The sequence below is a fragment of the Ochotona princeps genome, chromosome 5 (genome assembly GCF_030435755.1).
Source record: "Ochotona princeps isolate mOchPri1 chromosome 5, mOchPri1.hap1, whole genome shotgun sequence".
NCBI classification, from domain to species: domain Eukaryota; kingdom Metazoa; phylum Chordata; class Mammalia; order Lagomorpha; family Ochotonidae; genus Ochotona; species Ochotona princeps.
Genome location: NC_080836.1, coordinates 103042511 through 103070386, shown reverse-complemented (window position 1 = coordinate 103070386; position 27876 = coordinate 103042511). Strand labels below are relative to the sequence as shown.

General features: G+C 54.3%; 1 protein-coding gene across 3 annotated transcripts; it reads right to left on the bottom strand.

The window, feature by feature from the left end:
- Positions 1-217: 217 nt before the first annotated feature.
- On the bottom strand, positions 218-25877 carry EIF4E2 (eukaryotic translation initiation factor 4E family member 2). 3 transcript variants are annotated; one of them, XM_004576727.2, is made up of 7 exons: positions 25753-25877; positions 20638-20752; positions 19496-19630; positions 12445-12549; positions 10691-10843; positions 10464-10600; positions 218-773 (listed from the first exon to the last, which is right to left on the bottom strand). In XM_004576727.2, exons 1-7 carry the CDS (start codon positions 25770-25772, stop codon positions 734-736), a joined length of 705 nt encoding a protein of 234 aa, XP_004576784.1. In that variant the 5' UTR covers positions 25773-25877; the 3' UTR covers positions 218-733. The 3 variants fall into 3 exon arrangements, with proteins under 3 accessions (XP_004576784.1, XP_012780826.1, XP_004576783.1); XM_012925372.2 differs by lacking the exon at positions 218-773 and adding an exon at positions 4916-5043; XM_004576726.4 differs by lacking the exon at positions 218-773 and adding an exon at positions 8778-9034.
- Between the last annotated feature and the right edge of the window lie 1999 nt (positions 25878-27876).

Here is a 27876-nt window from a genome sequence, read left to right as displayed (position 1 = left end):
CAGGCCCCGCTCAAATGTGCTCGGCTCCAAACCCTGCAGGCGATCCCGTGTGGCCTTCCAGCTCCAGTCTGCAGGACCATGGCCCAGCCTGAGCGCCGCCCCAAGGAGCCCAGATGCCCGCCGGGTTCCGGGTCTACGCGAGGCAGTGCCCAAGGAGAGTGTCGCGCAGCAGGGAAGACTGAAGGGCAGTGGGTGGTGGATGAAGCAATCCCAGACAGCCATCGCATCCACAACGCGTTTCCAGATTGTGGTGGACTTAGGGGAAGAGGGGCAAGAAGAAACCAAAATGTCCCAATAATTTAATGGCCAAGCTAGAAGAGGACCTTCACAGCGACTCTGGGCCTCTCCTGGGTGCAGACACTCGTAATACTGCTAACTCCCACGGGGCTCTGGCCTGCAGGCACGCTCACAGCGGCCTCCAGACAGCAGCAGACGTGCGTGCACGGCGGTGGGGTGTCCTCGGGCACCTGGGCGGCACACAGCGAAACCAAAGGCTGAACTCCCCCCCCCAACAACCGTCTAATACAAAGTCCCCGGCTCCGTTTTCCTGCTGTCTAAAGTCAGCGAGCGGGAGGGTGTCGAGCAAACTCCGGCCTCCAGGCAGGAATGCAAAACAGGAGCACGGGGCTTGGCCATCCCTTCCGTGGGCAGGAGGAAGGGCCAGCTGGAGGTGTCCCTCCTTTTCGGACTCCCACACACAGATAGAAAGGGATTATTGTCAGCTCGGGTATTTTCACAATGTGATTTTTGTATTTCGAAAGCTTGAATTGTCCCTGAAAGAAAAAAAGAATGGGAGAAAACAGAGCATTCAATACAGGGATCATCTTGCCAGTCACGCATGCATGGGGCACCGCGCCCATTCCCCCTCTCAGCACACCCTGGAACTTCCTGCCTGCTCCCATCTACAGCAGCCCACCTCCCAGGCTCCTGGCGGCCAGCTGGCCAGGACAGCAGAAGACCAGAAACCAGGCCATGGGAGTCCAATCACACAACACGGGCACTCACTGGGCAGCACAAATGCACAGGAGAGCTCGCTACTGAATGCAGACGGCCGAGCACCGGTAACCCCAGGTGCACAGGTGGAAGGGCGGGGGACGCACAGCCCCACTCCTAGCTGCTGGTGTCTGGGTTAAGAAAACTCTGAAATCAGACTACACGAGAACCTGACTCCGGTGGTCACATGAGGCCAGGGCACAGTGGGAACTGGGCAGGTGGGGATGGCAGATGAGGAGTCTCCCTCGCCTCAACTTCAAATCAACCACATGACTGGATTACAGGAGCCCAGCCCTCCCACCTCCCCAGCTAACCGAATGGACACACATTCTTAGTTTAAAATGCAGAGCTGCTTTTAGAAGGAAAGGTGATGCCAGGAGATGCCCTTCGCTCTCATTTCGCAAGCGCATGCACAGCTGTTGATTCAGGTGTGGCCCTGCTACCCTGCAGGAACTGTCTGTCCCACACCGGAAATCCAAGGGTGTATTGTACTGGCAACTGGCAGGTCTCCTTACCATAAGAGTCTCAAAATCTTAGAACTGGCAGGGCTTCACTTACAAGAACATATATTTCACTTATGAAAATGTACTTAATTCCCTTGCAAGAGGCAGAAACAGAGATCTATGTTTTTCGGCTCATTTCTTAAATACCCACACCAACCAGGGCCGGGCCAGGCTGAAACCAGCAGCCAGGAACTCAATTCAGCTTCCTACAGAGGAGGCAGGGACAAGTCCCTGTGTCAGTACTTGCTGCCCACCAGGGGACACATTTAGCAGGAAGCCGGAATCAGGAACCAGGTCTCGAACCCCACCACTCCAACACGGGATGTGGGTGGCCATGGGTGTGGGCTGAGACCACCAGCTGCTGCCTAGGCCCGGTGCTCAAACCCTGAATTTGTTAAAAATGTTGGAAAGAGAAATTCTCCTTATGCTGGCTTCGGGAGTCAGTACTTCCCTGTGATTTCCGAGGGATGCATCACTAGCTGTGGCCTTCAACGAGCCCATTCTAAGACTGTTACAATGAACTGGGCATATTGCAATTGGTGCAGGGCAAAGCCCAGCAGTGGCAATGGGAAGCCAGTCGGCTGTCACCACTGGCTGTCAGCAATGTGCACGATGGGGCAGGCTGATAGGGACAACTAACAGCCCCTCTGCCCAGAGGGGCAGAACCAGTGTCACCTGCACCCTTGAAGAGGGCCCCAGTACTTTGTAACTGACACACACACATCCACTTGGGGCTCACTACAAGCGCTGCCCCCGCACCTCAACTATCGCCCACCAACCCCGCTGAAAGCCGAACACGGAGCTCACCAGGCGATGCTCCTTCTAAAAAGGCAACAGCACAATCACCCCTCTGCGGATCCCCAGGGGGCCCACAGCAGACCCACACCACTGCAGGAAGAACACAAGCACCTCTGGACATTATTCCTAAGTTTCCTGCAGATGAGCCACCCTGTCCACCATGTCCACTCTGTTCCTGGCCCCCGCAACACTCCCCTGTGCCCACATTGGAGTGCAGAAACTGGCAGCAGAGCAGGGCAGGGAAGCGGGTCAGAGAGCTCCTGCCTGTGGGAGCGCCATGCACTCTGGGAGCAGGGGACCCACTCTTAGGGGGTTCTGTCATTGCCGTCAGCAGCTCAGCTCATCCTTGTGAAGAGTTCCAGTTGCACCAACTCTCCGGGGCACTGGCAGTTACAGCTCCCGTGTCCATCCAGGCCTTTAACATTTGTTTAGGTTTTTCCTTCTTACAGATTTCTCTATAATCAGCAAACCTAAGTCTTCTCACCCTAATGCCCACTGGCAACATGGAGAAGGGGGAGGAGCAGACTTAGGGAAAGGTTGGGAGATGCCAGGTATCCCAGTTGGGGAAAATGGAATAAAGGGGGGTGTGGGGCTCAGGGGGGTCTGTGCCTGCTGCCAATGCCAAGCCTGGCATTGTGACACCATGGTTACACTGTAACATGTGATGCAGGCACCCCGCATCAGAGGGCCAGTTCAAGTCCTGGCTGTTCTGCATGTCATACAGCTCCCTGTTGACGTACCTGGGAAGGTGGTGGAGGATGGCCCAAGTGCCATGGGGGTGGGGCAGGGGGAAGAATAGACACAGGAAGTGAGTGGCAGAGGCCACAAGACATTTTCTAAAATGGGCTTCCGTTTTTTTTTTTTTTTTAAGGAAACTAATTACAGCCCACAGTGTGTGTCCTTTGGCCACATGGCACAGGGCTGGGCAGGCGCAGAAGCCAGAGCCCCACAGTACAGGAAGAGGACAAAATCATTCTTTCTCCACTGGCCTCCCTGGGCAGGCAAGGTCTCCCAAGGGGCAGTAGGCCCTGTCCAAACTGGCTCCAGCTGCACACCCCAGCTAGCTCCCCGTGTGGCCTCCTGCCATGCATCCTGGTGCTACCTCTGGACTTGCACAAAAAAACACCAGTGTCGGTTCCAGAAGCCACGCCGGAGGGCAGAGGGACACCAGAAGTGATGGCAGAGGGGCAGGGGTGGTCTTATAGAACACCTGCCCTTGCTTGCCAGGGACTGGCCTGCCACTGTGCCGGTGACCAGCCCAGCCTGGAGAGGCCCTGGCAGAGAGCTCCCAGCTGCTCTGCCCAGACCGTTCTGGCTGGCCCCCTCCCTGCAGCTCAGGAAACTACAGACCCTCTGTAGTCAGTGGAGCGAGCTCAGTGTACTGTCTGCTGCTGAGATCACCTGTACTCCCTGCAGGCACAGGGCTCTCACGGGAGCCCCCTCCTGGGCATGCTGGCCAGACCCCTCCCCTGGCAGCTGCCTGGGGCCAACGTGTCGAAGAGCAACAGCCATGTGTGACGGATGTCAGATGACACAAGATGCCAACAGTCATGTGCAATGACATAAAGAAAACCCAAGAGGCTATCAAGTGGCAATGACACATATACGTGCCTTCCTAAGCCATCCCATGGCATCCTTCCTGGGGGACTAGACATGTGGGCAGGGGAGCCCTGTGGACTCAGGAGGCCCTCCATCTCAAAAGGCACCTCTGATGGACATGAAGGTGCCAACACTGCCATGAGAAGGTAACAAGCCCTGCTTGGCCCAGTTTAAGAATACTTACAGCCCAGAATAAAACAGGCTGCGACTCTTACCACAATCCACTACAGCCTCAGGCCTCTCCAGGTCTCTCTGTCCAACACTGCCCTAGCGAGCCAATCACTGCTCCTCTACCCACGGATTCCCCCTCTGCTGGAACCCTGTGCTGCCTGTACTCTAAGAAGTTAGTTTCTAAAATGGCAATGTATAAAGTCTGGATTACCACCTCAAGCCCAATCTGCACTAAGGGACTCAGCCCACTAAAAAACAAGCCCCAGGGGCACCACTGTAGGCACGGGCTCAGTGGCTGCTCTTCAGATTCTTCTGGAACCTGAACACCCAGCTACCAGCTGCCCCCTCTTAGTTGCGAAGTACATGTTCCTGATGGGAAAGCTACAGCTACCCAGCCTTTGACATTTCTGTGCCCTTCCTGCTGTTCAGCGACTGCTGGTCTACTGACCGCCAAGTCTGCGACCACTTGAACATGGCCCTGAACTCTACCCAGGCACTGTCATTGCTAAAATCCTGAACTGCTTCATCATGGCTCACACCTGGCACCACTGGGCAAGAGCCAGAGCTCGCACCCAAACCACACCAGAGCCCACGGACCCACCCTGTTAGCCCAGCACCTGGGCAGGTGGCTCTGCACCAGCCACGTGTGAGAGATGAGGACTATGGCCCTCTGCCCATCTTGGTGCACCAGCATGGAGTAGGCCGCAGAGCTGGTTTTCCAGATGGGCACACAGACACAGGAGGGAACGTGGCCTGTCCAGGTGTCACACAGAGACGTAAGACCCAGTGGTTTGGGACTCCTGAGTTGGCAGAGGCCAGAGCCGGACAAATGGGACAGGGCATCCCCTTGGGAAGAGGAGGTATGCCATGGGGTTATGGAGAAGATAGACAAGGCCCTACCCTGAGTGTGAGAGACAGAGGGGAAGCGTCCGATCAGCGGCCGCTGCTGTTCACCAGGCCATGAAACTCCTCCCAGGCCCTGGCAAACCAGAGACAAAAAAAAAAAAAAAACACAACAGCACATTCAGATCAAACAGAGTGCAGACCCAGACCCCCACTTCCCACTTGAGGTGTCCTGGGGGCTGCAGTGGGGCCACAAGTAGGGGCAGCAGATACCTCTCTGGCCCTCGCTACTCCCTCAAGGACGTGTTTCTCCTCAAGATTGCGGGGGAACCAGCAGGTGGGAGCCGTCACTGCAAGCACCCCCAGTGTGCTGTGGTGAAGCACAAGCGTACCCCTGCCTCCCTGGGAGCCCTTGGGGGCCACTGGTACCCCCAGGCCACACGTTGAGGAAAAAGGCTGAACTGCCTACAGTAGCAGAAGATGAGAGGCTGAAAGAGAAAGCCAGAGCGCTTTCTCTGCTTCTGCACCTCCAACCTTCTAATCCTCCTAAAGCCCTGGCCCAGGTGCATGGCTCCCTCCTGCTCCGGAAGACGCCTGCGTCAGTATGAACTAACCATCTGAGCTGTGCAGGACAATACTCCGAGCACGTCTCGCTGACCAAGTTGGCTTGGAACCTGGGGCAGAGAAGGGCTGAGCGTGTGCCTGGAAGGGGAACAGCAGGTACGACAGCAGCCATCAAGGCAAGAGGAGTGGACAGAGATCGCCCTCAATCAGATTTCTTCAGCCGAGCTCCTCCCCTAGCTTTCTGGCCAAGTCAGTTCTCAGCCCCAGAGTTCCCTGGGATTACGTGTAACATCGCCACTCATTCTGGCTCTTGGCTTAATATGGTGACGTGTGTCCAGGGTGCCAGGTGTCACCGCGGCACATGTATCCATTCTTCTAGGCATATGCATTCGCCTCTTTTCAACCGCAGCAGTTCCAGGTGAACGATCCATGTCTTGCAACAAGAGAGATTTGCAATTTCTGGTTCCTTCCCAGGAAGACTCACACCATTGGCATGTGCTAAGAGACCGAGGAAAAAATGCAAGCCTGCCTCACAGTCATGCCAGGCTCTGTCAACTTTCAGAGAGAGCTACCCATTCCACAGCCCATTCCTGCAGAGATGAAGATGGGACGGCCTCCAGCAGTTCACAAGGGATGACGGAAGGCAGCTTCCCTCTTCAGGCTGAATCAACGCACGGCCGACGACCCGGGCCAAGCCCTCGCTCCTCCTACCACCAGGACTTAAGATTCTGTTTTAAACAATGTACGTGTCAACAGGAAATCTCATGGCTGTGTCGCGCTTCGTCTCTTTGACCCACAACCACACCACACCAAACAGCGCTGCCAAGCTGAGAACCCGAAGGAATTCAGACATGCGATTTCACTAATCCCTCCGACTCTTCCTAAGCATTTTCACTGCTAAACATCAATGTGAAGAATCTGGGTTTCCTCACATAATCTAGTGGAAGCAAAATAGCTGGCCACAGTCCTTGACACAGTCATGCTGGTGCCTGCAGGCCAGCAGTGTGGCTGTGTCCAACAGCCTAAGGCGAACGGTGAAGGTTCCAGCTATTCTTTACCTGACATCCCAGAGGCATTAAGCAATGTTAAAACTATCTTCTTTCAAAAGTAAAGAATGAACAAGCCAAGTGTAAAAAGTATTATGTGACTTAGATTCCTGTCACCTAGGGGGACTCTACAGATTGAAATTAAAAGTCACAAAGGGCCTTTTCAAACCAGTCTTGCCTCCTGCACTTACCAAAAAACAAGTTCTGAGAGCAGAGGTCTCCATCTGCATCCTGTGTTCCCGCCAGCCCTGCCCAAAGCCCGCCAGGGACACGGCCTGCCACTCCCATCCCCAGAGCATCGGAGTACTGGCATGTGTCACCAAGTCAGCCCAGCCGGGGTGACCTAGGAGGACAGCTGTGGTCCCTCTGTAAGCTGACATTTGGTGTTGAACTGCAGTGGTCTCTGGCATGGGCAGCAAAGTCCACAGGCTTGACTAGTCTCTCCGCTGGACTACCCAAGCAGAGATGTCGCCTGCCCTCCACTTGCCCTGCAGATATGACTGGCCAGGTGTCTGCAGCAGCACAGCCACTCCGGGAAGTGGGCTCTGGCTAGGGACAGAGAGGGTCAGGACAACTGCCCCGTGAGGGCTTGCCACACACCAGGTAGGGCTGCTGTAGGTGGCTCTGAGCCCAGCCATGTCCCGGAGGTCTCCTGATTTCGACTGGGCCATGACATTTCTCGTCATACTGTGATCGATCACCTGATGCCTGCAGGGATCAAAGGAGCTCTGACCTAACAAGAACTCTGTGTAAGCAGCTTCCTGCTTCTGAGGTGCAAGCCGTACACGCTGGCAGAGGCTCACATCCCCCTTGGGGAGCCTGGGGCCCCATAGGTCATCTGTGGTGCATCAGGAAAGGCCATCATCCATGGGATTCAGGGAGGGGTACAAAGCAAACAGGCCAAGAGAGGCCATGAAAACTGAACCAGAACCCAGGCAGGCGCTAGGGACACGGGACTCCGGCCTGCGCTCCCAGGCCATGGCCCTCCTCCCCACTTCCAAAAGCTCTGACCTCCAGCACCCAGTGGGAACACAAACATAACCCCTGGTCCTCTTTTCCCTGGGAACCCTCAGGGCCTGCCGAGCAGAGTCAGGTGGAGCCACCTCTAACTGTGGCTCCCCTGCGGCGAGGGGCAGGTGTCTGGGTCAGGCAGCTCTCTTCTACTCTGGCAGGCAATGTGAGGCCCCCGCCTGAGCAGGACCAGAACGACTGAACTCAAGGTTAGTGCACCTAACCTGCCAGTTCAAGGCATGGGGGAAGAGAGCCAGAATCTTTTAGACAAATGGTCACAGCAGAGAATGGGCCTCCTCGGCACTTTAGCCAGCTTGGCATGAACAAACCAGCCCCAACCCGATGGCTCCCACGTGTGTTATGTGGGACCCAGGCCAGGAGGAGTTGGGTCAAGTAAGGAGGTACACATCTAGGGCGCTACTGCCAAGAGGAGCAGCTACTCAAGAAGGCCCCTTACACCCTTGGCCATGGTCCTGGGGCTCATAGGCAGCGGCCATGGCCACTGACTTATGCTTTCGGGGGCGGCTCCTCGGAAAACCTGCAGGCTGATAAGGCTGGCGGAAACCCTCCGTGCAGGCAAGGGGTGAGCCGCGGGGCGTCAAGCCCAGGCTCCCCACCTTCCTGGGGACAAGTGCCACGGGAGGAGACAGCACCCTGGTCTGCATGCAGATGCGCCGGGGACAGGCAGGGTCAGCTCAAAGAGGAAGATGAGTAGCTCTGAAGGAAAGCAGAAGGGAGGAAGCTGGCAAAGAGCTGGTGGTTCAGGCAGCTCTGGCACCAGTGAGAAAAGCCCGTTAGCACAAAGCCAGGAAGACACATACACACAGCCACATAGACGGAAACAGGCCTTGACCTCCAAGCAAGAGAGCTCTCAAGGAGAGGTAGACGCAAGCCAGCAAAGCACAGACCAAAGACAGCCCTCTGCAACCTTCCCAGACTTCACAGCTGCACACCACTAGCACTCCCTCTGTGCTGGTCCGTGGAGGGCTTGACCAGAGCCACAGTTCACGGGCCAGAATCTGGGGTCTGACGCTGAGAGCTAGATGTCACCTCGTCATGCCGGACCTCAGCAGTCCTGGGACACAACACCCCATGTGTGGCACTATGCAGTGGGCTTAGGAGAACGCGCTGCCTCCCCAGACTGGGCAGCCTTCCTCGGAGAAGTTTCTGCTTTCCTTCAAAACAGTGGCAGGCCGTTTGATAGGCCACATCTCCGATGCACCATAAACAGCAAGAGCAGGAGACAAGCTAGTTTAGCACCATTTATTAAGTGATCTCAGCTGGTGTCGTGGCTGCCGCGGGGCAGCCTGGTCTTAAAAGAGAATGCGCTTCCAACTCCTCTTGTCCAGGACAGAAGGCTCTTCCGAGTAGCAGGCCAACAGAACAAGAGACGCCGAGGACGCCGGCTTCGAGGGCGGGGCCATCCAGAGGGGTCATGGCACGTTCAACCGCGGCTTCCAGAGGCTTTGAAAAAGGAGCCTTTGGGGGCCCAGCCTGCCTGGCATTCTAGTGGAAGTGCAAAAGGTTGGCTCATTGGGAGAGGAAGAGAGGGGAAGGTGGGGGGGAGTGGCAGCAGCTGGGTATAAGGGAGGTTTTTTGGTCCCTACAGCTGCAGGTTGGAGCACCTGAGGCAGACCTCGGCGCACACGGAGAAGCAGGCTGCCCTAGCTGATCGGGGCCGAGCCCACAGCTCTCCCAGCCTGCAAGGCCTTGCTGGCACATGATTTCTGCCTCAGGCTATAAGAAAGAGAGGACAGAAGAGAGCTTTCCCTTTCCTATCCAGGTGAAAAGTTGGTATAGGGGGCAAGGGTATTTGGGGGCACCCAGAAGAAGTGCCCATCTCACCAGCCTGTGCAGACACCTGCTTCTACCCCAGAAACAGAGCCAGCCATATCTGCCTAAAGAAAAAGCACCAACACAAGTCAGCTAGGGCAAGCAAGCAGGCCACGGCAGACTGCACGAGCCACTCCCAGCCACGGGATTAGGGACGGACTTGTGTGTCAGCACTCCTGGTTACAGCTGACATGTGGCTAGTCTGAGCCAGTCCTATTCAGGCATTATCTGTGACCGCACGGGAAAGAGACTCCACAGGGTCCGTTCTACCTGTGGAACACGCACTGGGCTTGCCACTCGTGATGAGGACGGTGAGAGCACCACCAGCTGGCCCTGTGGGAACCCTCTCCCTGTGAGCACCTGCTAGTAAGGAAAACTCACTCGGCCTCCCCACAGCCTCACTGTGCTCCCCTCACAGCTGCGGACACTGACTCCAAAGACACGGGCTGCTCCGGGCCGTAGGAGGACCGAGCGTCCCTACTACAGCCCACCTGCACCCCCTTGGCTGCTGCCCAAAATCTGGCTCACTCTGACCCTCCACCACAGGAGGAGGGGCCTGGGCACCACAGCCCCGCTCTCCTGGGGCAAGGGGGCTGGAGAGCCCCTCCTCCCCACAGCCAATCATCCCCTTCAAGCCTGCTTTTCCACATGCTACCCACTGCCTCTGCATCTCTGCGCTCAGCTGACACAACCAGGCATGGAGTAGCCATTCTGAAAGATCACTTTCCAGGAGAAGAAACAGACTGAAGCTAACAGGTCACAAAGACATGCAGAAGTGGAGTGAGGGGTGGGCAGGGAAGAGGACCAGCTCAGGGCCAACGCAAGGGAAGTGTTGCCTTCCAAGGGAGAGTGTGTTAGCAGACAACAGGCGAGACTGCTGCAGGAACCAAGAAAGGCCAGCCAGGGCGCTGGGCAGAGCAGCTTGCTCTGCTCCAAAGCCCTTTCAGGAGAGGGGCACAGGCGAGCCTGGCCGACAAGAGCTGGGGAGCCTGCTCTGTCCCTTCTCTGCAAGCCATCTACTACACCACCACACTCTGCAGACCCAGCTACGGAGCACCTGTGGCTAAGCTCAGGGACCCGGACCCCAGCCCCCAGCACGTACTTGATGCTGTCGGTGTGAGTTTTGTATTCCATAATGGTGTTGGGAGGTAGGTTGAGCACGCGCCGAAGCGTGTCCCGGATACGGGCCGTGGTGGCTTGGTCGCTGGCAGTCTTGTTCCATATTGAAATAATGTCTTCCTAACAGCGGGAACAGAAATGCTCATCAGAGCGAAGCTGGAATGAGGGGGAGCAAGAGGGCAGCCCGAGGCAGCAGGGTGGGGGGCTTACCTGAAAGCGGACAGAGACTACGGCCCCACAGATCTCCTCCCCAACCATAAACTGCTCCCCCAGCATGGCCAGGATGAGGTTCTCCCAGCAACGGGAGGCCAAGCCCTTGCGCAGCCGAATGATCCACTTGCCGCCATTTTTATTTGCATCATCCTGAAAAACAGGAAGTATTAAGGGGTAAACAGGCTCACAGTTTTTTTTACATCAAGGTAGTCTCAACTCAAGAATCCTTTGAATACCAATAAGTTTTCTTACGTTCCAGTTACTCAACTACACTGAAAAAACAGTCGTAGGATTCTAGAAAAGGAAAAAGAAAAACACAATAGAATCTTCGGTCCATGTGAGCATATTCCACAAGATTCACAGAAAATGGAATTGAGGACCCGGCGGCAAAGCCTAGCGGCTGAAGTCCTCGCCTTGAACGCCCCAGGATCCCATATGGGCGCCGGTTCTAATCCCGGCAGCTCCACTTCCCATCCAGCTCCCTGCTTGTGGCCTGGGAAAGCAGTTGAGGACGGCCCAATGCTTTGGGACTCTGCACCAGCGTGGGAGAACCGGAAGAGGTTCCTGGTTCCCGGCCTCGGACCGGCCGTTGCAGTCACTTGGGGAGTGAATCATCAGATGGAAGATCTTCCTCTCTGTCTCTCCTCCTTTCTGTATATCTGACTTTGTAATAAAATAAATAAATCTTAAAAAAAAATGGAATTGAACATTAAAATGTAAGTTTATTTTGGTCAAAAAAAAAAAAAAAAACAAAACAAACAGAAACTCATGTATAGGAGGGGCTTTCAGAAAGTTCATGGAGGGGGCCTGGTGTGATAGTGGTAAAATCCTCGCCTTGCACACCTGGGATCCCATGTGGATGCTGGTTTGCATCCTGGCTGTTCCACTTCCCATCCAGCTCCCTGCTTGTGGCAGGGGAAAGCAGTAGAACATGGTCCAAAGCCTTGGCAACCCTGCACCCACATGGGAGCCCCAAAAGAAGGTTCCAGCTTCAGATCAGCTCAGTCCTGGCCGTTGTGGCCACCTGGGGAGTGAACCAGCAGACAGATCTTTCTGTTTCTACTTTCTTCTGTACACCTGCCTTTCCAATTAAAAAAAAAAAGTTCATGGAGGGACCAGGATAATGGTGCAGTGGGTCAAGCAACTGCTGGCCATGGCTCACATCAGAGCTCAAGCCTGAGTCCTTGCTCCTTTGCTGGCAAGCCAGCTTCCTGCTGATGCACTTGGGAAGGCAGTACACAACGGCCCAGGGACACCAACAACATGCAGGGCCATAGGTGGAGCTCCTGGTGCTGGCTTTGGCCTGGCCAACCATGTGGGGAGTGACCCAGTGGATGGAAGACCTCATTCCTCCCTCTCTAATGAACAAATGCTTACAAGTTCACGGATGGTGCATATTATAAAGAAAACAGGTATGGATTTAAGCAAGCTTATTTTGAAAAGGATTTGTTTGTTCACCGAGTGACAGGGAGAGACAGACTCTTCCATCTGGGGGTCGGTGCTGTGGCACAGCGGGTTAATAACGCCATAAGAGCAAAGAATCTTTGTAAGCCACCTGCACCAAAGCCACTCAGACACATGATGTCACCTGGGCCTTACCTGGAGTACAGCTTCCAAGGATTCAGCTAAGCCCTAAACTGGCTCTGAGAGAACACCTCAACATACTTTCTAACTTTGGCAGGGCAAAACAAAGAAACAAAGAAAAAAATCTTTTTCTCCAGGGCAGCCCAAGGCTCTCAGCGTTCACTCACCTCCCACATGGGTTTAATGCCTTCTTTGAAGAGGTGGAAGTCACTGTGGCCTGTCAGGTCTCCAGGCCGCACCATGTGGCTATAGAAGCGCCAGAACTGCTCCACCTGCAGAGAAGGCCCAAACAAGGGAAGAGATAGCTTCTTTTTCTCACACTGTATCCAAAATGGAGGCTCACACCAGAGCAGGATGACACTAGCCTCTGGGTCCTGTTAAAGGACACACTGTCATCGGGCCTGGGGCGGGAGGGCAGGAAGGCTACAGGAAAGGCCATCAGACAGTTGTATTTCTGAAAACCCTCACACTGGCAACACACAAACATGAATACTGGGTGAGAAACGGGAGCCTGCAGGTGCAGCCTGGGTGGTCTGCACGCATCCACTGAGGCTGCAGAAGTCCCTTACCCTTTTGGCAGAGGGCCAGGCTGCAGCACGAGGGGAAACCCTCGAAGCATAATCCTTGAGGGGCACACAGCCTCAGCCTGAACACAGCTTGTCACACCCAATCTTTTTTGGGGAGCGAGATTTATTTATTCTGCAAGACCATTCATTCATTTTTATTTGAAAGGCAGAATTAGAGAGGAGGGGAGATAACAGAGAATCTTCTATCACCAGTTCACTCCCCAAATGGCCACAACAGCCAGGGTTGGGCAGCCCTAAACTAGGGACCAAGAGCTTCTTCTAGGTCTCCCATGAAAGTGGACCCAAGCACTTGGGACATTGCCTGTTGCTTTCACAGGTGCATTAGCAGGTTGGACTGGAAGTGGAGTATCCAGCACTTGAACTGGTGCTCATAACGGATGCTAGCATTACAGGCAGAGGCTTAGCTTGCTATGCCACAGCACCTCTCTTCTCCCCTCTGCCCTCCTCTCCAAGAATTATTTATTTATTTAAAAGGCAGAGTGACAGAGAGGGAGGAACAGATACCTCTCACCTGTTGAGTCACCTTCCAAATGCTCACAACAGCTAGGATTAAGTCAGGGCCAGGCCTGGAGCCATCATCCACCGCCTCTCAGGCCAGAGGCTGGAAGCATGAAGCAACTAGGACCTGAACTAGGCACTCTGACACAAGACGCAGGCAACCCAAGCAGCAACTTAACCTGCTGTGCTGTAACACCCTGACAAGAAAGACTTAGCTAAGATAAAACACATTTAGCTCAGATAGCATCAATCAGCAACTTTGTACCATGCTGCCAACATGCTGTGAAGATCCGATGGCCCAAACCGAAACACGATGGCCTTGCTGTAACCGCCTCAACTAGAAGCTCACGCTTCCCCCAGCCACCCTCCCACTCGGCAGAACACCCGATGCGCACTCCTCTCTCCTTGCACGCTTCTGTACTCAACACGAGAGCCCCATTTTGATCATTACAGCTGAGTTTATTCCCTGGTCCTCTGTAACCTGTGGAGAACACCCCCTCAGGACAGACCAGCCAAAGGACACCTAAGAGGAAAGCAAAAAATAGAGGGCCATTAGCGGAAGCGGCCACCACCCAGAGGAAGCACCGCATGATACCCCAATGGTGTGCCTGAGCACAGGCATGGGCACGGCCTGGCCCTGTCTAGGTGGTGGTGCCCCTGTGCCAGGGGAAAGCTCCGCCTCCAGGCCCTCTCCAGGGTAGGTATACAGAAGTCATGCTGTGTGAACTTAGACACAGCTTATCATCTACCTGCATGCAGTGACTTGGAGTAAGGACACACATGTACATACATGTACACCACGAGCAGTAAGCTAAGCCTTTGCTCACGCCATCACGGCCGGAAGACACGCAGGACGCTCACTACCAAGAGGGGCTCAGGTCAATCAGGAAGTGGAGGCCACACAATGGCGAGAAAGTGCACCAATCAGCCCCAGCTCCCTAGTCAAGACCTGCTGGCACTGCTAGTTAAGCCGCCATTTGGGTTGAGTCTTGGTTACTCTACTTCCAATCCAGCTCCCTGTTAATGCGCTTGGGAGAGCAGAGGAAGATGTCCCAAGCACTTGGGCCACTGACGCTCACGTAGGAAAACCAGATGAAGTTTTTGGCTCTGAGGTTTGGCCTGGCCCAGCTACATCGTCACAGGCATTTGGAGAGTGAACCTGTGGTGGAAAATCTGTCACTCTTTCAGACAAAACAAAAAAAACCAAAAACAAAACTGCTTTAACAATTTGGCCTCTGACCTCACCACAGCCAAAGCCTACACTCATATCCAAAGAATGAGAGGCTCAAGTAAGCACATTGAAGAAACATTGGTAAATGTTAAAAGATTTCTTCTGAAAGTCCTACTTGAAATCAAACACACGCTTATAGTCCAAGAAGGAGGTGAGAAACCATCCCAGTGACACTTCCTCATCTTACCACTGAGAAAACAGCTGCAGAACTCGCGCCAGCCCAGAGTCCAGCATCAGCACAGACCAGCCCCTTAACCCAAGTCTAGTGCTCCCATTCTCAGACTGCTTTCCCAGTCACCCAGATTCCAAGCGCGTCAAAAGGTTGGTAAATATCAGAATTAAGAATCACGCGGGGGTGGGGCGGTGCCGGCATAGTGGCCGACTGGCTAAAGTCCTCGCCTTGAACAGCCGGGATCCCATATGGGTGCTGGGTCTAATCCCAGCAGCCTCGCTTCCCATCCAGCTCCCTGCTTGTGGCCTGGGAAGGCAGTGGAGGATGGCACAAAGCCTTGGAACCCTGCACCCACGTGGGAGACACAGAAGAGCTCCTGGCTTCAGACTGACTCAGCTCTGGCTATTGAGGCCACTTGGGGAGTGAATCATTGGATGGAAGATCTTGCCCTCTGTCTCTCCTCCTCTCTCTATATATGACTTTTCAATAAAAATAAATAAATTAAAAAAAAAAAAAAAAAGAATCACTGGAAAGGGGTCATTGTGACCTAGCAAGTAAAGCCACCACCTGTGATAGTGGCATCCCATACGAGCAGCGGACTGAGTCCCAGGTGCTCCGTACTCATGTGTCACAGAAAGCAGTAGAGAATGGCCCAAGTGTTCCAGTGGAAGACCAGAAGAAACTCCTGCTCCCTGGCTTTGTCTGGTCCAGCCCTGGAAACTGCAGCCATCTGGGGAGTGAACCAGAGAATGGAATCTCTCTCACTTTCAAATAAATCAATCTTCAAAAAAAGTGTATGAACACCTTTCCTCAAATAATGGTGGTGGTAGGGGGCATCATTAAAAAAACTGGGACATACTACTTTATATTTGATAATGTTTCACAATATAATTATTTCTCTGTGGGCAATTTAACACCATGAGACATTTTCTAAGGCACCCAGCAATAGGATAGTGGATTTAAGCACTGGTAAGCTTAGGCACAGTGAATCCCAAAGCAGTGTTACCTCAGGAAGGTGCTGAATTTTAACACACAAGCTCAAAGGAAAGCCTACCTTGCACAAACCGGGTAAATTCATACGTTCATAATGCTTTTTTTGTTTGTTTTATAGGAGCAAAATTAAAATGGTAGAAAGGTTCATATTTTTTCTATAATAATTTAACAGGATTCATAATGGGGCTGTGCTTTTTGGTCCAGCTGCTTCTCTGCCCTTCCAAGTGCCTTGGCAGCCACTCAGAGCACAGCACAGGACGGCCCTGTGACTGCCACGCCCAGCGTCACTGGGAGATGCCTTCACCGCTAGCAGAAGCACACATCTCCCAAGTTTCATTCTGATGGAGTCCATGCAGTAGGTGTGAATAACACGAAGGTGTGAAGAGAACAGCTCCCTGACCGGCAGGGCCCGGGGAGCTACCAGCTGCTTAGCAGGGCTAAGTGGGTTCATCTCTGACAACCTTGACGCAGTTTTCACTCCCCTTCGCATGGGCACTCAACCACCCCACTAAGAATTTTGTAATCTATTGAGGCATTGTCTGCCCCTGTGAGATGGCTTTTACAACCAATGTGAGCTTAAGAGTTAATGTTACTGTTGAACTTGACTAGACAATAAGATGCTGGACTCTATGTTTGGTATATGCTTGCAATGGGGGAATCTCAACTGAACTTGAGCTGTGGTTATGCAACAAGGTGGAGGAATCCACCATGGTGGGAGGGTTTGGGGAGGGGTGGGGAGAATCCCAGTACCTATGAAACTGTGTCACATAATACAATGTAATTAATGAATTTAAAATAAAATTAAAAAAAAAAAAAAAAAAAAAAGAGTTAATGTTACTGAGGATGTCCTGGTGAGTGGGCCTTTAACTACACACAGGAGTATAATTAAGTCTGTGCTGTTTACCCATTGTCATAAAATCTGGCCCAGATATTTAGCATGCTTTCTGGGGAATGGCTTGATAAGAGGAACCCTAAAAGTTATCCTGTTACTGTGACCCTAAAGGTCATTCTGCTATGACAAAGAATATAGTTACTGTGACCCTAAAGGCCATCCTGCTATGACGAAGAATATAGCTACTGTAACCCTGAAGCCTATCCTGCTAAGGCAGAAAATATAGTTACTGTGGTCTTAAAGGTTAGCCTGTCCTTGCAATTCTTTAGAATATAGAAAATGTAGTTGTTTTAGTTGTTTTCATAAATTTTTAGCTAGAGGAAATACAGGGTGATTTTACTAATATCATAAAGATATATTTTTGATTATTGTTTGATCACTTATGAAGTTGTAGAGCCTGCAGTTGTAGAGGAATGTAATGTTTATAACTTTTTGTCTTAGATCTTCATGTTTTTTCTCTCTTGATGTATTTCTCCCACTTAGTGATAGATAAGTTGAATAAGAATTGTATTAGGAGTGTATTACTGCATAAGATGTGTTGTCTACTGAGAAACTCTTGGTTGCAACGTTGGAATGGATAATGCCTTGTCTAATACTGAAACAATTTGTAGAATTGTCTTTGGAAACACTCACTCATCCATTGTAGAGTTGAAACTTAAATAGAGTAACTTAGCTCATTGCTAACTGCAATTCTTTCCGCCGTTTTTACCCTTGCTTTACTTGTTTGGTTAACAAACTGTGTGAGCTTACAGACCTATGGCCAACTAATGTCAATAACCCCGATCCCCATAGACCAAGGCCCCAGTCCTTTTAACTCATACGTAATTCAAGGTAGGGGTCTGGTTGACACAGATGACGCCTAGGTTATAGCCCAGACCTGAGGAGAGCAGATGAAGACTGGCAAGCCAAGATAAGCAAGGAATGTGGAAACCTTCCTCAATCATTTCTCAAAAAGTTGTAAATTGTGCCCCCCTGAAGCTATGTCAATATGCCCCTAAGAAAAAAACTTTGTACTGCTTCTGTATAAATAAAGCGGACAGCTTTCTCGCTTTGTCCACTACAATCAAGGAATCCTGGTGGTCTGTCTCCTTTCTTTCTCTCTTCACGCCTCATCCACGCACCCTTCCCGAGTTCCGGACTCAGCTGGAGCTGGACTCCGGCACATTCTACCATTCCCTTGGCCAAGAATTTCTCATCTGTTCAAATTCTTCAAGTTTAATGCTAAACCCACGTCCTCCAAGGTGGCTCCACTTGCTGGGATGTGCCATGCTTCTCCTGCTGTACCGCTAGATCATACAGACAGCTGTAACTGGTGACCAGGGCCCCTGCTTATTGTGAGCGTGACAGCAGCACAGCGCTGAGCTGGCAGCCTACAGCTGGGGCGGTCCCAGCTGCCCTCACACTGATAAACAGGCTTTCTCTGAAGTGTCATAAACAACGGTGCACTGCTGCCCATTGCTTTCAGCTCTGACAACCCAGCCTGAGGTTCACTCGCTACTGGCTCCCTAGGACTGGTGCTGTGGTACAGCGAGGAAAGCCAAGGCCCGCAATGCCAACATCCCACACGGGTCAGGGTTCATGTCCTGGCTGCTCTGCTTCTCATCCAGCTTCTTGCTAATGCACTGAAAATGCAGAAGAAATTTTGCCCAAGTGCTTGGGCCTCTGGCACTCACAGAGACCTAGAAAAATCTCCTAGTTTGGATATGGCCCAGCCCTGGCCATTGTGGCCATCTGGGGAGCAAACCAGTAGCGGGAGAATTTCCTTGTCTGACTCTTCTTGCTTCTCTGTAACTCATTCAAACAAATCAACAAATCTTTATAAATATTTATTTTTCAGGTATTTAATCTCAGTTACACTGTCCTCAAGGGTAAAACATGGGCAGGATCACCGAACTCATCGGGTTGGCATGCCTGAAAATTACACAAATAAACAGCCGATGCCTGGCACCCTTCCTCCTTACCAGTTCACTGTAATGATCACTGTCTATTATAATATTCTTCTGCAGTATCTGCATTTCAAACGTGATCAACCTCAGCAGTTTCTAGAAAACCACAGATCCTGCACTTGAACCCCCCTAGAGGTGGGACACAGAGCACAGGGCAGCCAGTGATGAGCTTGCAGCCCCCAAAACAGCGACCAGGGAGCTCAATCTCTTTTGGAAACATGGGAAAAAAGCTCATGGCATATCAGACATACAGAGCCCGAAGGGTGTGGGGGCTCTGAAATGCACGGGCAACTTGAGGGCCTCACTGCCTCCCCATGTAACTCCATGCAGCTGGGTGCAGCTAAGTGCTACAAAACTCAACGTGCCCCAAGACACTGCTAATTACAAGGACTCCAAACTTACTTCAAAAACAAAGGAAAAACTGTGCTTTTTAAATTCTGCCTTTCTGGTCAGTACTACAACTCATATACCTGACACCTACATGTTAACTATGGGTGTCGATGAGAAATCTAAGAACCAACATATCTGACCCTGGGGACTTGGGTCAGCCAGCCAGGGAAAGCACAATGAGTAGAAGGACACAAGCCAGGCTGGATGATCCACAAGGCCCGCCCCCACGCCCACGCCACCCTCACAGAGGTCCGCCCCCGCGCCCACGCCACGCTCACAGAGGCCCGTCCCCGCGCCCACGCCACGCTCACAGAGGCCCGTCCCCGCGCCCACGCCACGCTCACAGAGGCCCGCCCCCGCGCCCACGCCACGCTCACAGAGGCCCGCCCCCGCGCCCACGCCACGCTCACAGAGGCCCGTCCCCGCGCCCACGCCACGCGCACAGAGGCCCGCCCCTGCGCCCACGCCACGCGCACAGAGGCCCGCCCCTGCGCTCATTCTGCACTCACAGAAGCAAAGGTTCCGATCTGCTTGATGTTCTGCTCGTAGCTCTGGGAGCTGGTGGGCCGGCCGGGGGTCCTCCGCGAGTACCAAAAAGTGTAGTTGTACTGCAGGGGGTGCTCTGCCGGTCCAGGGACGACAGCCTAGGAAGGAAAGGCATGTCAGCCCCGGAGTGTATGACACAGTGCCACCATTCAACCCCCTCCACAACTAAAAAGCACGCAAACTCAGCTACAAGCACCCGCCTGTAGGTCCATGTGTACAGTCAACTTCCAGAGAGGCTCGGCAAGCCTAGATCAGGTGACGCTGCCCCTTCTCAGCACTGCTATGGCCTCTGTAACTTCCCACGTCACCTCCTCACGCACACCCACCCGCTGCCTCCTCCATGATGCTCCTCCTCACTCTCCAGTGGTCAGCTGCAACTGTTTCTATCTCAATTTCTTATTTGCAGGTTGAGGAAAACAACTGCCACCTCACACGGTTGCTGAGAGGATCAAACGAGTTGGCGCTGTAACGGAAGCAGCTGCCACTGTGCACACTGCTAACATCAAGTACAAGCCCGGGGACAGGTGCTTACCCAGGTGGTGAAGCCGGCGACACCCCCTGCTCACACACCTGGGACCGCCACCTAGCTCTGGCCGAGACAGACCCTGGGAGGCAGCAGGGATGCCTCAAGGGCCTGGGCTCCCGCCACCTACACCAAGTTCCTGGCTGCTAGCCTCATGCTGGCCAACTCCCAGCTGTTCCGGGCATTTGGGGAGTGAGTTAATGGAGAGATCACCGTCTGCCTACCCGTGTCTGTTGCATCCTCTGTACACACACACACACACACACACACACACACAGGGTCAGTAATAAATGCAAGTTCTTGGTCCACAATCCACTGCAGTTCTGTGGCCCCCAGCATCTAGCGACAAATGCCGACCTGGAGAGCAATTCTTCCTTCAGCCTGTGAACGAATGATTACTTCTTACTTCAAGGAAGAAAACGGACTCATTTCTTGGTCTCTCCCCTCTCTCGTTAGCCAGTGGACTGCAGCACAGACTGTCCCTGAGATGACCACTGTCAGGTGCTCCCCAGCTGGTGCCTCCTGCCAGCTAGGCAGATCCCACGAGCTCACAGGCCCCAAGTGCAAGGGCAGCCAACTCACCTTCCGCTTGCTGCTGCCCTGGCCCTTCTCCCGCTCGGCCTTTTCCTTCTCACCATCTTTCTGTGCGCTGTTTTCCTCATTCTGGTCGTGGTCCCCACTGTCATCATCTTTCAAGCTGCATGGAAAGGCAGACACTGTCAGGCACAGCTAAGCAGAGCCCTGCTCACCTCCCAGAGCCACCTGCCATGGAACTCACTCCAAGTGCAGGCCACGAGACACAGGCGAGATGAGACCAGAAAAGGAGCGATGAAGGGCAAACCGGGAAGATTAACCAGACTGAGCTGCCTCCCAGGCACAGCCAGAGCTGCAGGAAGCCACCCAAAGCAGCATTTAAAGGGATTGTTGAAGGCAGACATTTCAAGAGTGATCCTTCAGCAGAAATAGTCAACACTGAGAAGAGCTTCTGCATTAAAACACTGCTTTGGCACTTCAACTCAAGGTCACATGTCACCGATCAAGGGCATACCTCCCTCGTCCCCCGCACCCCTCACCGCTCTCCATCCATCCTCCTTCCTGCATACCCTCCGCCACTGCGGTCTTTCTAAATGCACATCTGACTGCCTGACTTCGATCCTCAGGGCGCTCAACTCCCTTACCTGAGAGGGTGGAGTACTAGGGAACGGAGGACCCTGATTCCCGGACACCCCACTGCTGCCATCTACAGTGCTCCTGCCATGAGAAGCAGGCTTTCCACGGCAGCCTCTCGGTTCTCCTCAACCTGACCGACACCTCAGCCCTAACAGGAAGCCCAGGATGCTGAGCGGACGTTCAGTAAGAAGGAAAACCGCACACCTGAAAGAATTAATGCTAGCGTTGTTGTCTCACAAGTACAGAGTATTTCAAGGGCTGCCATTCAGGAATGGTGAACCAAGACTTGCAGGCACAAATCCAACTCCCCAGGACCGGAGAAACAGAGACCAGGAGGGTGAGCTCAGAGACGGTGAGGTCAACGTCTGTTCCCAAGCCTCCTCCGGGACCCACGACCAGAGGCAGACAACAGGAACTGGGCAATTCTCGAGGACCACAAATGCTCCGACTCTGACTCAGATACTACCCAGATACAGACACACTGTGGAGGGTTTTCTGTTTGCAATTTCTTTCTGCCCCTGAGTCTCAGCACCTAGCACCCAGAAAGCACCCGGTCCCTATCCGAGTGCTGGGCTGGAGCTCCTGCTCCTCTTTCGATCCACATTCCTGCTGGCGCACACACTGCCCTGCGAGGCAGCAGGGGATGCTCGAGGACTGGGCTCCCTGCCACGCTCCCGGGAGACCCACTGAGGTCTGGGTTGTTGGCTTCAGCCTGGGCCAGGTCTGGCTACTTCTAGCATTTGGGGGAGTGAACCAGCAGATGGAAGATCTCTCCGCTCTGCTCCGTGTGTTGCTTTGTCTTTTTGGATTAATTACATTTTAGGAACCCATCAGAATGGATGAGATGGGTATGTGTTGGGCCACCTGCCCTGCCCATTTCATAGCCTCCACTGCTGATATGCTCAGGTGAACAGATTCCGTGCCAGGAACCACCCTGTCCCCACCTCGGCAAGATTCAACCAGGAAGGGCATTGGACTAGAGGGCATCACCCATATCACGGTCTCACTAAAAAAGATTCCTATCTCTGCATTGCACCCACAACCAAAGATCAGAGAAAGTCCAGAGAGAGAGAGAAACAGATGGGGGACAGAGTGGAGAGGAGAGTTGGGTGGGGCAGCTCTTGCTACCATCCCTGGACTTCCAGGAAACTACTGCCTGTACCTCTGATACTCCCTCCCCCTTTACTCGAGTTGATTTGGTTTCCTCTTTGAAAGGACTCTACTTACTACACAAGTTATGCAGACTGAAATCCACCAGCACTTCCCAGCAGCTACTGCGTGTGCTGGCTACCACAGTGCGGCCCCGCACCCCAGGGGGAAGACACACACTCTTGTGCCTTACAAGGTGCAGAGACTCTCAGCTCCCCTCTAGCCTGGTCCTGCCAACTCCCTGAGCCACCTCTCCCAGAAGCCCTCATCACCTTGGCCTTCAGGGTGCAGCTAGAGGCCGTTTCTCTGGGAAACATTTCCTAACTTCTCACAGGTTAGGCTGGGTGAGGCTGCCCTCCTCTGCACGGCCTCAGCTGTGTCTGCATTTGGCCCAGCTGCTCTTCCACACTTCCACGGCCCTTCAGTTTGTCCGTAAACTGCGAGCATGCTAGCAAGGTTTAAAGAACATGCCTGACAGAGCAAGTGGGCACCTCAGCAAAGAGCAAAGAGCCAAGAGCCCAGTCGGCTTCCTACTCAAGTTTTAGACTTAGAGATGTTCCCTCTTCTTCTTCTTAGAGCCAGTTTTGTTTGTTTGTTTGTTTGTTTTGCCCAGAACACCTCACACATTTTTCTACCATAGGCCCAAGGCAGCGCCTAACTCTCCCACAGGGTACACACCCCAGGATGCCCACCAGTCTTCTTAGCTCTCTCCTTTAGATTTCAGTTGAAGGGCCCGGCGGCTTGGCCTAGTGGCTAAAGTCCTCACTTGAACACCCCGGGATCCCATATGGGCGCCGGTTCTAATCCCGGCGGCTCCACTTCCCATCCAGCTCCCTGCTTGTGGCCTGGGAAGGCAGTCAAGGACAGCCCAAAGATTTGTGACCCTGCACCCGCGTGGGAGACCCGGAAGAGGTTCCTGGTTCTTGGCTTCGGATCGGCACAGCACCGGCCGTTGCAGTCACTTGGGGAGTGAATCATCGGACGGAAGATCTTCCTCTCTGTCTCTCCTCTCTGTATATCTGACTTTGTAATAAAAATAAATAAATCTGTTTTTTTTTTAAAGATTTCAGTTGGAGAACAGCACAGACACTGTCCGCTCCCAATCCTCCCAGCCCCAGGAGCAGCTACAAGCTCCCTTCTTTTTAGCTGTTTTGCTGCTAACCACTAGTAGGATATGGGGAGTCATGGGAAACATGACCAGAGCAGAAACAACGTTACTGCCATCCCTGGGCCACACTTCCTGCCACCACCAGGCTCCTCAGGGACTTCATGTAGGGCTCAGAGCTCTCCAGTGTGGCACTAACCAACCATTCTGCTTCCTGACGCCCCGGCCCCATCACACCGGGAACCTGCTTGCCAGCAGTGACTCTTCCCAGCTAGAAACTGGGCTGAAGCCAAAACACAACGCAGGCTGGAAAACCATGCCACAGATCCGGGAGGAGCAATGGGCAATCCGCAGGCCGCGCAGACCAAGAGGCACCTGACTCTGCTCATCAAGCTCTGCCCAGAAGTCTTCTCACCCTGAACAAGACCAACCCCTTTTGGTGGGACAGTGGGTTAAATGGCCATCTGGGCAAGGAATGGACCTCTAAAATCCAAGCTCTGAGTGCCTAATGAAAGTGGTTCCCACAACACCTAACACTGCGCTAACAGCTTATAACAGCTTACGCTGAAGACCGAAAAGTAAACAGTATCAACCAGGGACAAAGTCATGCCTGGTCCTGAGAAAACCAAGATGTGACGACCAAGTGTCTTACAGTCAGAAAAGCAGCGCCTCCAACACATCTCAGGGCTAGACGAGTGAGCAGTCGCACCAGACCCCACCACTCGCTGTTCTTCCCGGCAGCCAAAGTGAGCTCAGTGACACGCAGAAAAGGGAAGTGGGCCTCATGGGGTGGTGGAGTGTGTGTGTGTGTGTGTGAAAGGGAAGCTGGCCAGATGTGTGTGTGTGTTTGCTCCTCTTCCATCCGAGCCCGTCAGATGGCTTCACCAGGCTCTGCTCCAGCCGGCGCTGGGAGACCCCCTCCAGCACAGGGCCCAGAGACTCAGGAACGACCAAAACAGCAACAACAAAAGCAAAACTCTCAGCTCAGAAGTGCTGTCTTCAAGCTTGTTTTTTTTCCCCCTGTAAAGCTTAAAGATAGATGTTCAAAGATCCTCACTCATGCAAGAGCTGACCACTAGAAATGATGACCAGGGCTGGACCCAGTGCAATGGCTCAGTTGGCTATTCCTCGCTCTTCAAGCGCCAGGACCCCATGTGGATGACCAGCTGCCCCGCTTCCCATCCAGCTCCCTGCTTATGGCCTGCGAAAGCAGCAGAAGATGGCCCAAAGCCTTGGGACCAGGGTTCAACAGCAAACCCAGGATGGTCCATCTTGTGCCTTAACCTCGGAGAACCGCGGTTCCCACCTCTGAACAAGATACTGCCCCCTTCTGCAGAGCTGTTGGCTTGTGAAAAGCACCTGCAAGCAGCCAAGTCGCCAGTCAGCCCCAGGATTACCAGGCTCATGGCTCCAGGGTCCGGTCGGCCTGAGCCGGAGGACCCACCGAGGTCAGCAGCATGAATTCCCAGCCGCTGAACCGCGGGTCTGAGAGGTCCCAAAAGACTACCGAGGCCGGTGTTAGCCAGTTGGAAACACTCTCCAAGCAGCACCGGGTCGCTTATGAACCGTGTCTCCGCTCTCCACTGCCACCACCTCACTCTGAAAATCCACGCAAGTTCCCCCGAACCCATTACGCGGAGTGGGACCTGCCGCGTTGCGCCCACCCAGCCCTCCCTGGGACCCACCACGGCCGTGCTGTAGGGCCGCGGCGCCGGGCCAACAAATGGCAACGGTGGGCCTGGAACTACGGAGATTTGAATACATTTTTTCTTTTTTCTAGACTATCCACAGACAGGTAAGAACACAAGAACCAATGGGTTGGAGGCATCAGAGGCTGCGGGAGGGGGAGGAAGGGAACAGGAAGAGTACAGGAACTGGCCGGCAATTCCGCCACGGAGCAAGCCCCCCGCCCCCGAGGCGAGCCACACGCGCGCCGGCACCTGCCCGACTCTGGGGGGGACGCGGTGACCCCCACGTTCCACGCGGCGCGTGCGGACCACCCGCAAACGCCCCCGGGGCGGGCCTCCCGCAAGCCTCCTCCTTCCGGAGCCCCGGGCGGTGGGTCGGAGCGGGGTGCGCCCGGGGTCCCCCGCACCCGGCACAGCGCACCCCGCTCCGCTCCGCCGGCCCAGCCGGGTGCGGGTGCAGCCACAGCCGCAACGCCCCTCAGAACCAGAGTCGGCGCCGCCCCCTGCCCTGGCGGGGAGCGGGGCGCGGGCGTGAGGGGACGGTTGCGGGGAAGGGACCCCCGACGACGGCCACGCGCCACTCACGCGTCGAACTTGTTGTTCATCCTCTCGCCGCCACTGTCGCCACAGTTTCTCCGAGGGACTTCCGTTCCGCCGGGTCCCTCCGGCTCGGGCCCGGCCACTTCCGGTCGTGCGAGGCGCCGCGGAACGTCGGCGCGTCGAGCCAGTGGGGGGAGGCGATCCGGGGAACGCCGGCCCAGGGCGGCTGCGCGGAGGCGCCGGCATGGCGGCAGGCGCGGGGATGGTTCGGGCAGCAGCCGCGTCCCTCAGCGATCCCATCTCGTTCCTGCCTGCGACCACCCTTCCGTCTGCGCGAAAGAGCCCTGCCCTCCACGGCTCGGAAGGCAAAGGCGCGGGCTCCGCCGTCACGGCTCGGATAGAGCCCCGGCAGTGCAGGCCACGCGTCCCTGCCTGGTGCACCTGCCCAAGGCGGAGTCACCTGTGCAGCTTCGTCTGTGCCTCTTTCCGACTTTCGCCGCCTCGAGACATGGTGGCCGGGGTTGGCCTGGGTGTGTGTGAGGACCGAAGCGTTTTGAATCGGCAGACTCGGGGCAGGGGAGAGCCCCGGTTCTTAGAAGGAGAACCGAAGTGGGAAATTTGTTCTGAAAAAATACACAAAAGCCAAAAACCCCAGGAGGTGCTTGCCAAGAGCCCCTGGCCCGGTGCCCACGACAGCGCCTCAGCAACAGCCTGGCTTGGCCCTGCATGGTGGGCACCCCGCCCTGCAGAGCAGGCGAGGGGTTCGCGGGGACCTGAAATGGTCCCAATGTTACCCTCACCCTGCTAACCCCGGGGACCTGGAGCCCGGACCCTGCGCCAGGCACCGCCTGTGCATACATGCGATGAAGTGCACCCGCTGGTGGCTGAGCCCACGGCCAGCGACCCTACGCGGAGGAGAAGGTGTGTTTCCAGGGCACACACTGGCCACTGCCAGGCCTTTACAGGATGTGTGTATTTGGTTCCTGTTAACCTGCTCATTTGGTTGTCAGATGTGTACCCGTGTTTACTTACAGGCCAGGAAACAGATTCAGGAAATCAGAGCTGGGCTGGGCCCCCCTCTGCTCACCCCAGGAATCCTTGTTCTCTCTTAAGGTGTCTTAAACGTTACTGGGGACTGTGTCAAATGGCCTGGCCTTCAGGAAGCGAGGGAAGAGGCGTGCGTGTGCGTGTGTATGTTTAAGCCCTGGAATTTGAGTATCTGAGCTCAGGTCGAAATTTTGAGCTCTGGAGCCCGGCGCTAGAGTGCAGTGGTAAGTCCTCGCCTTGAATGTGCAGGGATTCCATATGGGCACCGTTTCTAATCCCGGAGGCCTCACTTCCCATCTAGCTCCCTGCCTGTGGCCTGGGAATGCAGTCGAGGATGGCCCAAAGCTTTGAGACCCTACACCCACGTGGGAGACCCGGAAGGAGTTTTTGGCTCCTGGCTTCAGATTGGCTCAGTTCCAGCCGTTGTGGCCACTTGGGGAGTGAACCCATGGACTAAAGATCTTCCTCTCTGTCTCTCCTCCTCTCTGTATATCTTCCTTTCTAATAAAAATAAATAAATCTTTAAAAAAATTGTTTTGACCTCTGAAGCTTACTGTACCTGAAGTGTTGTGGGAGGCCCTCAGCGGTCTCCCCCCCACTTGCCTGTATGGAACATGGGGTGGGGCCTGTTGAGCACATCAGTGGGCCAGAATTGGCTCCTGGTACCCAGGAGTGTTGGAGCTGTGGCGTGCAGCAGGCAGGAGAGGGAGCTAAGCCTTACAGCACTGACTGCTTATCTTCGGACCTCCTTGACTGCCCCCATTTGGGGAGCACTTGGGAAAAAGGAAGCTAGCTAGGGGGCACAGTCCCTGTGCCTCAGAACCCCAGGAGCTGCTAACTTGTTTGGGGTAAGACAAGGGGGTGTTATATGGAGAGATGGTCAGTGCCAGTGGGAGCTAGCCAGGTCCTGTGGTTACCCACCCCCACAGGGTACCCCGGCCACAGCCCATCCCCCAACCAGGGCACCATTGGGACTTGGCCATTTTTATTTCCCCAGTTCTGTACAGGGCTCTATGGCTCCCAGGGCACCAGATGGCACTTCCCCAAGACCAGACTGGTGGCCGTGACAGGAGGAGAAGTCCATTCTAGTTGCCCCCAGTCCCTCCCTGCGTCTGGGACTCC